The 11,218-nt window shown below is 44.0% G+C and overlaps 1 protein-coding gene across 2 annotated transcripts in view; it reads right to left on the bottom strand.

Moving 5' to 3' along the window:
• Positions 1-1,402: 1,402 nt before the first annotated feature.
• fndc5b (fibronectin type III domain containing 5b) overlaps positions 1,403-11,218 on the bottom strand; it is a gene marked incomplete at both ends in the record, with an annotated part of 15,168 nt that continues 5,352 nt past the window's right edge. For both annotated transcript variants that reach the window (XM_080516441.1, XM_080516442.1), the window contains 3 exons: positions 1,403-1,542; positions 5,242-5,331; positions 10,065-10,263. In XM_080516441.1, the coding sequence (XP_080372567.1) occupies positions 1,403-1,542; positions 5,242-5,331; positions 10,065-10,263 (429 nt within the window). The remainder of the gene's footprint in view (positions 1,543-5,241; positions 5,332-10,064; positions 10,264-11,218) is intronic.

Genomic DNA, 11,218 nt, shown 5'->3' with positions numbered 1-11,218 from the left:
TCATGACGAGAGAGAGAGAGAGAGAGAGAGTAAGACACTAGACGAACCTGATGTGCAAAACTTGGATGAAATCAATCTGTAATCAGGAGTTTGTGGGCTGAAACAACCATGATGGAGGGAGGAGGAGGGAGGGAGGGAGGGGAGGGGGGGGGGGGGGGGGGGGGGTGGCACCAAACAGCAATGTGCTTATTTAAAGAGACATCGACACGGACAGACGGAGGAAGAGGTGAGCTGCGACACCGAGGGCTGGATCTAAGAGGTAATGGCATGTGGACCGGTAGAAAAAGAGAGAGTCTTTGTTTTAAAACGGAGCATGTCCTGTTGTGTTGTGTCGTCCCCCCCCAATCCCACCACCACCACCACCACCCGCTGTGGCTGTCTCCGATACAAACCTGGATCCGACCCGTCGTGCTTGATGAGGAGCCACCGATGATGGAGGGGCGACCAGGAAACGCAGGAATGGAGCAAAGGGGAGTCAGTGGGGGGGTCTCCCTCTCCCTCTCCCTCGCCCTCGCCCTCTCCCTGCGTCTGCGTCGGGCTACGAGCTCGTCTCAGTCCCAGTTTTTGGTCACGACAAAAAGTGAATGCAGTGTCATCGTCCTCCGGATCTGCGTCCGCTGCATCGGTACAGAGTTCTCCATCGTGTCAAGAACAGTTTCTGTGATGGGGTTGTTGTTGTTTTTTCCTTTCTTTCTTCTGGGAATGGCTTTCCGTTGGTCTCAGGGTCTGGAGGAGACAAAGCAAAGCATAATATAACACCCCAGATAGAAGTCCTGTTGACAAATAACAATAGCATTCAAGTGTTTGATGAAATGCACCAATCGCTGATTTCTTTTTTTATCACTTTATGACATTTGTGCTCAAAAGCTCCTTTTTCGATTGATCTTATGCCACATTCTAATTTGTCTGAGACACAGAATTTTAGGTTTTCATCATCTGTCAGCCATAATCAGTAAAATACAAGAAATAAAGGCTTGAAACATTTCAATCTACGCGTCATGTTTCTATATCACATCCGAGTCTCTCCTTCTGAAATGACAAACAAAAAATAGTTTCTCATGCTATTCTAATTTTTGGAGCTGTACCTGTACTCGCTATACTTCTGTGTGCCTGTCTCTTTAAGAGGCAAGGCGAACGATTACTATTCTATGTGCTTTAAAAAAAAAAAAAATCTTTCTTTTCATTGTATTTCTCGCAGTCTCGCACTGTTGGGAGCACGTACACAAAAACTCGTTTAGAATCAGGTCGTTTCAGGACGACGTTACTCTCACATGTAGACTTTTGCCCTAAAAAACCCAAAAACAAATCAAGTGGAAGCGCTCCTGATGGCGAGACGTCGACGTCCCCACCTGTCCTGAGGTTAGAGGAGTTGGTTATTGCAGAAGGCGATGCAGGGCTGGTCTCAGACGTTGCTGCGCAGTAGCCCCCCCTGTGGGTGCTCGGGAGTACTGCACTCCGAGGAGTTCTTGGCTTTGTCCTTGTTGTTGTTGGGCTCGTTGTCTTTGATGATGTCGTACTGACGACAGAACAGGGCGATCACGCCTGAGGAGGCAAAACCACAGATCGTCCGTTCAGATCTCAGGACAGGGAAACGACCACAACGTCCCCACAGAACAACGAACAAAGTCGTCTTTTCTGGCGCAACTTTTTGATGTTTCAGAGTGTAATATTGTGAGCTGGAAGAGGATTTTCCTCTCTATGTCAACACTAAGTAAATTATTATTTTTACTTTCTTTTTTTATCGTAGCAAATGAAACTTAACAACTTAGAACGAGACTTTTACATACAAAGGTCATTGAGCATAATGAAACACATGATAAAAACAATAAAAACTCATAATAATGAGGAATAATAGAAAACACATTATTCTTGACATGAACAAGACATAATCAGACTACATCTCCTTCCGTTCTGGTTATTGTGTGTGGCCTTCAAAGAACTGGGCTGACAGTTGATGCTGCAGCATACTAATTTCATCATTTATTATATCCGTTATTAACTTGACATACAGATTAGAGCACAATTGAAGCTCTTTTGACAAAGTCAAGCGCCGGTAATATATTCTCTGTGTCATGGCGCCGTCACACTCGAAGGTTTTCTCTGGATTGTGGCTCTTTCAAATGTTTTATCTTTAAATTGTTACTTTACTTAATCTATTGTCAGTATATTATTAACGTTTTTAATTTGATTCGTCCCACTCAGGGCCGATGTACAAGGAAAAACTATTGAGTGGATACAACATTTTTGTTTCAGAAAGGTTGTACATTCAGAATATCACACTGAAAATGTAATTTGCTCACCTCACCACTAGTTGGGGCTGCATTTATTTATTTATTTTTTTTTTTTAAATACAGCCAACTGCTTGCTTAATAAGAACAGAATGATGTAAACATTACATATTGTGCTGCTACAAAAAAAGATCTATTCATGTTTTTTACATGTCAAACTGTTAAAATTGATCAAATCGTAGGTAATAGTTGATAAAATAGTTCAAATTAATGTGTAATGGAAGTTTTCAGTGGCTCTGAACACTGTTTGAGTAAACGGACAACTAAAACACAATGAAAGGGGATTTAATTATTATTACATTAAAATGTGAGGTCACCCAAACAAAAAATAATAAGTTGGCATGACATCACTTAAAATTACTAGTATTAAAACTAATCATTTGTTTTTTTGTACAAACGATAATGAGTTAGGACAACTATATTGGAATTCATCCAAAATATCTCAAAACTAAAAAATCCTGTCCAGTAGGGTTGCCTTGCTTTTTGGATTTGTCTTAATTTTTAGGTTTTTTACAGTGAATCAAATCACGTGCAGAAAAAGTTCAACACGTGGTATTACAGCTGCAAACTGCAAAAATTCTTAAAACACAATAAAAGATTTAGCAGTTTTAACAGGTTTTATTAGTTTTTGTTTCACTTTTTTCAGCTGTAATTGCTAGAAATGGCAAAAAAAATGGCGGGAAATGGTGAGAGCTGAAAACAAACAAACAAAAAATCTGCAAAAAGGGCTGAAATTGTACTAAAACGCTTACCGTTAAAACTCCACAACCACCTGAGCTGCTATTTGAACGTTTTGCAGCTGCAGTAAACCCGTTCCTACGGCGTGACGACCATTTCTGTGCCAGTTTGTTAAGTGTTCTTTGCGGTTTTGTCAAACTAATCTCAGTTTGCACCAGCCCCACCTGATCAGAGCAAGACGTCCACGCTTCCATCCAGCCCGCCACGTTTTCATATTCCACGCGAGTTTCCACGCGGCGCCGCTTCCCTTCTGCTGCGGGAGGCGACGGGACGCACCTCGGATGTGTCGATAAAAAACGACCGCGGAATGCAGGGAGCGAGGAGCGGCGATAGGAACTGTAGCGATAGCCGCGCGGCGGGGGAGATTAGAGAACATGGCGGAGGAGGCGCAGATGCGAGGGCGGATAGAAGAAGGGTGGGGGGGGGGGGGAATAAATCATGGCGGCGGAGGAAGCACGTGGAGGTTGAATCCAGACCCGTTTCTGCTTGTGTCAGCGCCTCCGTCATACTAGAGGGCGATGTGGGCTATGTGCTCGCAGTAACCCCCGCCCCCCCCCCCCGCCCCACGGGCCCAATTAAAAGCAGAAAAACACAATCGGCCTCCTTCACTTTCAGTCTTTTTTCACTCTTCCACTTTCTCCACAACTGGATGGGCTCGGTGTTTCCCCTCTCGGGGTAATTGGCGAGGGAGCCGGGGAGCGCGCTTGTTCTCGTTTACTGTACACACCGCGTACAGGAAAAACAAGCATATTTGCATCTCATTATCCTTGACGAAGTGGGTTAAGAGGGAATGTTTACAGCTCTGGTTGAAAGGTGGTCGTGCTGTAACGCTGCGGGGGGGGGGGGGGGGGGCAGAAAGTCTGCAAAAGTAAAGTAAGCACCGTATTTAGTTCGGGAAAAGTTTTGCGTTTGCTGGACAATGTTTCAACCGAAACTGCAGAAACGCTGAAAGAGATGTAGTTGGTATGCAGGGCCACTAGAGGGTGCTGTCGCTTGTTTCTGTAATGACGCCACGCACGCAGAGAACAAAACGCTCTAAACATTAACAACAGTAGAACACGGACATTCTAGTGGACCAAACTGTATTGTTATCACGGCGACTGTCAAAATAAAAGTGCCAAGTGGCAGAAGAATCTGGACTGGGAGTCTCTGGAGGAACACTTTGTTCCGATCGTCTCTACTGAGCATGTGCAGAAGGTCCTAAAAACAGTTTCACTTTGTTGCCTTCCAGTTCGTTCTCGACTGTCGAGGAATCTTTGTCCCTTTTCTTTCTTCTTCTGTTGGTTTCAATGTGTTCTCATTGTAATTCATGAGCCGGACTCTCTGCAGATGGTGGGAATTAAAAACTGAAGGCTGTCAGTAAGTTTTACACAGACTGACGGATACGGTCGGATGTATTCAACCATTATATTCGCAAAAAGAAAAAGAGTGAGGGTGTGAATTCATGCAGCGGGACATCAATTAAACTTGTGAAAAACCAGTCGTCTTTTTCATGTTTTTGTTTTTTTTGCATCATCTTGACTTCGTTGTTCTTACGTGAAATATGTTCCATCAGACTGACGCTGTAATTAACGTCACTGCAGTCGCCACGTTGCAACATGTAAATTGTGAGTAAATTTGAAATATATCACGCAGCGCTTATGTAAATCTGTAGTTGTCTCAGTCGTAGCATAATTGCTGCCAAGTGTCATTTCATTAATGTAAATCAAGTCACTTTTGTGACATTTTTGCTGATGCGGCGCCGCATCTCGAGGGGAGAACGACATAAATCACAGTCGTTCCCCATCACTTTGTGTCTGTGGCATCAAACACAACTGCTTTATTACAAAAAGAAAAAAGCGACGCGATTTTATATAAAAAACGGTGTGAATGTGGTGTCAGTTGGAGAAAGGGGCACCAAAGACAGATGGATAAGTGGTGCGTTCCCGAATCCCGAATTAAAAAAACACATGAAGACAAACTGCAGCAATATGAAGTGGAACTGGGAGAAAATGAAAAGTGAAAGTGTTCCTGCTGCAGTGTGTTGATGCTTCCTGCACAGTGCACACAGGCAGTCTTCACATCCTCCTGAAAGCCCCCCCCCCCGGGGAGCCCAACCCTCATCAGGACCAGAGCGCACCACCGGCAGAGCGTTAGTCTCCTAATAGGAACTCTGTCGGGGGGGGGTTGGGGGGGTGGGGGGTGACAAATGTTCGTAGCGGTGGAGGGATATTACCTGCCCACATGACGAGCACCACCACGATGATGATGAGTTCTCCGGCCCTCAGCTGAGCGGCCTGACCCACCTCCTCCACCGTCACCTCATCTGGAGAGAGAGAGAGAGAGAGAGAGAGAGAGAGAGAGAGAGAGAGAGAGAGAGAGAGAGAGAGAGAGAGAGAGAGAGAGAGAGACAGAGAGAGAGAGAGAGAGAGAGAGAGAGAGAGAGAGAGACAGCAAAAGCCTGCGATTCAAAAGTGGTGTCCCTCTGAACCTCTGTAACCCAGGTTTAACCCATGTTTAACCCAGGTTTAACCCATGTTTAAGTAAACGTGCAACAGCATCTACGGAAACCTAGACGGGACGGTAGAACAATGAGTCGCACTAAGTGGCTCTTTAAGGGAGTAACTAGTAATCAATAATCGTATTACCTGGTTCACACGTTGAACAGGTCAATAACTATACGTGTGTATATTATTTTACGGTAATGACATGATAATATCTTAATTTAAGCTTTTTTTTTTATCAAAGTCATCTCACAGAGACCAGCAGCTCGTATATAATAGACCTTATATAATAATCAACATGTTTCCCTTTAAATGAAAGCAGAATAATGAGAATGATGAGCTTGAGGAACATATAAATCATCATGTTAATGCTTATTGTAGCAATTAATGTGAAGTAAATAGAGACCCATTCAAATACACGAGATAATTATTCAAATTGTCACTTTGAAATGAATAAAACTAACATTTCTCACATCAAGTTATTGAAAATTCTGATAATAATAATAAAGCAAGGGTTTTATAGAGAACTTTTCTTTTTAGACGGCATTGTTTATTCACTCCATACCACCACTCACACAGGCAGTTTAGGGTGAAGTGTCTTGCCCAAGGACACTTCGATATTGACAGCCGTAATTATTCGATTTAAGTGTTTGTATTTATGAGGAATCATACTGCACTACTCAAGATGTTGACCTGATGTCCCCTGTCCACCGCCTGCGGGACACAGTTCTGTTTTTCCCTGATCAGTCGAAGACGGATTTATTGACGCTCCTCTGGTCTGACTGCCTCTCAACTCTCCTGTTGCCATGGCGATCCCTCTGAGCTAACACTGAGGCCCGGGGCTCGACGGAGGGGCGAGGCCGTACCTCTAATAACTTTGGAATAGCAGATTACGTGGGCTTGTGTTGTTGCGAGGGCGGATGTCCGCCGCCGTGGACATGAAGCTGAGGACAACAGTTACTAACTTGGTGAATGTGAGGAAAACATGGCGAGCTGCGGACATCGGTGTCTCGTTGGGTTGCTGTTGGATCAACGCTTTCACATGAGGGAGTTCATAGCGATCAACCAATCGGCTGGCCGGAATCAGTATAAGCAGCCAATACTGTGAGAAACGTCATTCATTTCTTATTGGGATGGATGGACGGATGGATGGATGACTGTAGAGTTTTGTTGTATGTGGAAGAATTACAGTCTGCACTGTTCTTTGCTAGTGTCTGTTGGAGCATGAGCTCCACTCATGTTGGAAAACCGTTCTTTTCTTTCCCATTTTATTCCATTATTGGCTTTATTACATCTGAAATTGCCCCGAAATAACGACATTATTTTGCCTCATTACATTATTGGTCACTACCGACCCCCCGGAGTTCAACCATACGCTGCCATGCACGGTCGAACCTGGGGCCCGGTTCCGGGGGCAATTAATGCACAAAGTGTCCAAACTCCACCGCGGCAGGCTGTGGTTTAACTGGGATTCCTCCGCGCTCCAATGCAAGTGAGTGCGAGCGTGAGGCAGCCCGGTGCTGCAGGGCGGCTGCACAGCTCAGCACGCTGTCACAGATAGATTAAAGACCCACACTTCCGACGGCACCGAGGCCGTGCAATATTTCACTGCCCGAGGAGACTGATTTACAAAACTTCAGGATCCCGCCGCTCTGTTATAACGTTATAGCCGACGTTACGACGTTGCACTCTTAAGAGATGTTTTTACCGCATTGTAAGAAACATCAGTGCGTTCAGGGGCCGTTTTTTTTTTTTTTTTTTTTTACGCCGCTAACGCTCATGAGTCACAAACGGAGAGATAAACAAACAGAGAGATGAACAGACAGGTGCTGCGTTCTGATGCACTGTGCTGACAAATAAAGTGTGGCGGCCTGATTAATACCTGTTTAGAAAGGGAGGAGAGCAGTAATGACTGGGAGATTTAATCAAGGGAGCTAATGACGGCTCACACCAACACACACACACACAATTTGTTACAAAAAAAAGAAGATTCTCACATCAAAGTCAGATTCCTTCCAGATACCAGCCAAACCAACAAATCACCAGCAGAACGTCCAGACACAGGACTGGAACCTTTAATTTCATTCAAACAATTAAAAATATGGACATATATTGAGATATGCTGCTTAAAAACGGAAGCATCCATGTGCAACGTCCATATCGAAAAACTGTTTCCCTGCTCTGACTGATGTCGAGATAGAAAAGAAAAGTATAATTAGTCAACAGAAATTACACAGTTTACTCATTGAGAATGTTTTCTTGCACTGGAAATCCCGATTAGAAAGTGTAAAAAAAAGAAGAAAAAAAAGGCGCCGGCATCGTGTTTTTACTCATCATAAATCATGGCTTTATTAACAAACTTGATCACGTTATATTAGGCGATAAGACAATCTTTATAAGGAACTTAAATTTAAGTTTAAACTATTTCAAACTCGTGTCAAAGGTCAATTTTGATTTGACGGAATTTAAAGAGGTCAAGGTAATTATTTGACATTCATTCAGTCTGTGGTAAAAGTGTGAATCTGGCCAAAGTTGCACATATTTTATTATTTATATCTAAAATTATATCTGTTTTTCACAAGGAGTCTGTAAAAGGTGATAAACCGTCACTTGCTACAACTGAGCGACAACGTTATGTGTTATTTGTGTGCTTTTCAATATTTACTAAAACATACACAAGCAAAACTGCTTCTTTTTTTTGTCTTTTTCGGCTTATTGTCATTCAATCAAAGCAAAATATGATCAAATAAGCGCCAGAGGGTCCTGAAGGTTTCATTTCTACGTCTGTTATCGCAGCTTGAGCTCGTCACATTTCAATCCAAAGCAGATATGATCTAAAGGCAAACCGCCGTCCGTAATGGAAGCCGGAGCTCTATGAGCTGATAAAACACTCCATAATTAGCGATCGACCGTTGACTTAAAACCCTCCAACAAACGCCGACAGTCCAAGCAGCGGCTCGGCAGCGTGATCCGGCTCATAAATCAGATTTCTCCTCCTGCTAAAAACACTCCGAAGAGAGAGAGAGAGAGAGAGAGAGAGAGAGAGAGAGAGAGAGAGAGAGAGAGAGAGAGAGCAGAGCCACAGTGAGATTTAAAAAAAAATACTTTAAATCTTCGAAGGCAATTAAAATAACTGCTTATTGTTGGACTTGGCCGCGCGGGGCCATCGTGGTCAGCAGGCCGGCCTCGTAGCTGAGAGTTAAGTCAGAGTTAGCTGGAGCTGGATAAAACCTGGATGGACTGTACAATTTGTCCAGACCTTCAAAATGTAATGAACGTTTTCCGTTTTCACTCGGGGCCCGTATATTCCTGGATAATCATGAAGGTCTGCTGGTAATTCAGCAGCAACACTGTGCCTAATTGAATCTGGACCTTTGGCAGAATGAAGCACTAAATCTCTGATTGGAAGTTCCTGCTTCGGAAACCCGACGCATTTAATCCAGGATAGAATCAATTAGCTTAAAGCACGCGCGCTCGATGCAGCGATCAGCCGCTCGGCAAACCGAAGACAGAAATCAGCCTTGAAATGCAAAAACAATCGAAGACTTTCGGTCAAGTTTCCCCGACTTTTTAACCCTTTAAAACCCCGACAAGCAGCTCTGAACGAGAGAAGTTGAGGTTGGTGTGGCGCCCGAGCAAATAAACGACGCTCCGCTGTCCTTTCGGGGGGAAAACTTCCCGATCGTTATTGTGTCGCGGCGGAATGAGGCTTCCGCGATACACATCCATCACATTTCCCTGCCGCTGACGTGTTTCCAGGACCTCCGCTGCCTCCTCCTCCTCCTCCTCCTCCTCCTCCTCCTCTTATCGCCGCTCTGCTGACGAGTGTTTAGCTGCTTTTGGCACCGCAACTGGGTCGGACATGATAAAACTGGAAGTACTGCGAGCCCGATAACAGCAGCCTGTACATTGGAGGGTGAGAACAATACAAGGATGAGGAGGAGGAGGAGGAGGAGGAGGAGGAGCCGAGGTGGATGTGGGATGTCCTCGTAAAAATGGCATTTTCTTCGTTTTGTTCTGTCAAATAAGCCCTGGTCCTTTTCCAGCGTGACGGTTTGGTTAAGAGCTGCTTTTAAACCAGTGCAGGTGTGGACGTATGGATTTTCTGTCGGCCGGCGAAGGAAAAATATATCGTTTACTGCCACTTTTGTATGCATTGATTTTTAAATACTCGCCTATATATGCAAGGGATGCCTGTGACATGTGTATGTGTAATGCAAATAAATACATAGATAACAACAGACTACCACTACGTCACCATGTAAATAGAAACCAGTAAGAGTAAAACTCCGACAATAAAAGCGCGAGTCAGGTATAAAAACAAAGTGTGAAAGGTCAAAGGTCAAACATGTGTCAGCAGGAGGCAGGGATCAGCAGTTTTTGGAAAAACAATTTGTTGTGTTTATAATCGAGACGGTTAGCTACTTTTAAAAACAAATAATCAGTAACTAAGCGACTGTTTTCCACCGTCGCCGTCATGCACACATGAACAAATAAACAAAGAGTTTCAGTTAAAAAAACCGAGTCAGTTGAAGAGGCGGCGATTCCGTCTCACCGGGACTCTTGGACGCCATCTTTTCCGACTCCCTGGGCGTCCTGAACAGCACGGGCTGGCTGGGGGGGCTGCTGCCGCCCATGCTGATGCTCTGGACGTGGACGATGTACTCGGTGTCCTCGTCCAGGTCCCACAGGGCGCAGGAGCGCGTGGTGGTGTTCACCTCCTGGATGAAGCGCAGCATGCGGACGTCCTTCTTCTGCACAGGGCGCAGAAACACACCACTTGTTTTCCTGCTTTCATAGCAACTGAAGACGAGTCTAGATTCCCTCAGTAATAAAAAAAAAAAAAAAAGGCAGGATAAAATGGAACCTGTTGGGATTTTTCCAATAAGTAATTAAGCCGAAGAAGCAGAGCGCTGTCCCGGTCATGTATATTCTGCAAGAAATGTACATGATTATCCAGCGGGGGCCGCCTGCTCAGGTCAATTGGTTCCTGTTAGATTAAGTGCACGGCTCCTCCGGGGCACTTTTATTTACCGGCCAATTAGCGAAGGGAATTTTTCAAACCTTTAAAAACTTCACATAGATAAAGTCTGCATCAGAAAAAAGATCTATAAGTGGAAAAAATATTCATTTCTTTGTAACTTATGCGATCAAGTAGTTGTCAAATTGTCTCAATGTGTATTTTTTAAAGGTACAGTTAGAAATATATACGCAAAAGACAGAAAGCTAACCAGGTAACTCTGTAATTCAACTTTGTACCACAAGATGGTGTAATGAGTCACTATCTTGTCACTCGTCAATGAGCGACTTGACAATAAGGAAGCATGTTTGTACGGACCAGTGACCACCACACAAAGCAAATCAAAGAAAACTGTTACTTTTGGTGCTTTTAGCAACTAAATGCAGAAAATATTACTGATATTCTTCTACTGAGTGACTTGATAAAAAAGTTTCACCCCCTGAGATAGCAATACAGGAGCTACGAGGAAACAAATTACCACCACTTTTCACCTGCTACTAACAAAAGTAAATATCGTTTTGATATCATCGAGTATCAAGGGAAAGTAAATCTTTAAGTTTACTCCATTTGGACAAGACAGACGAGACAAAGACAAAGAGCTTTTTATTTGGAGCCAATCTGGGGGGCTTGAAGAGAAAAGTGCTGCTATCAAAACTCACTACTGCCACCCAGTGGATGGCGCTGAAAAG

This window comes from Blennius ocellaris (genome assembly GCF_963422515.1).
Source record: "Blennius ocellaris genome assembly, chromosome: 20".
Lineage (NCBI taxonomy): Eukaryota > Metazoa > Chordata > Actinopteri > Blenniiformes > Blenniidae > Blennius > Blennius ocellaris.
This window is presented reverse-complemented; position numbering and strand designations above follow the sequence as displayed.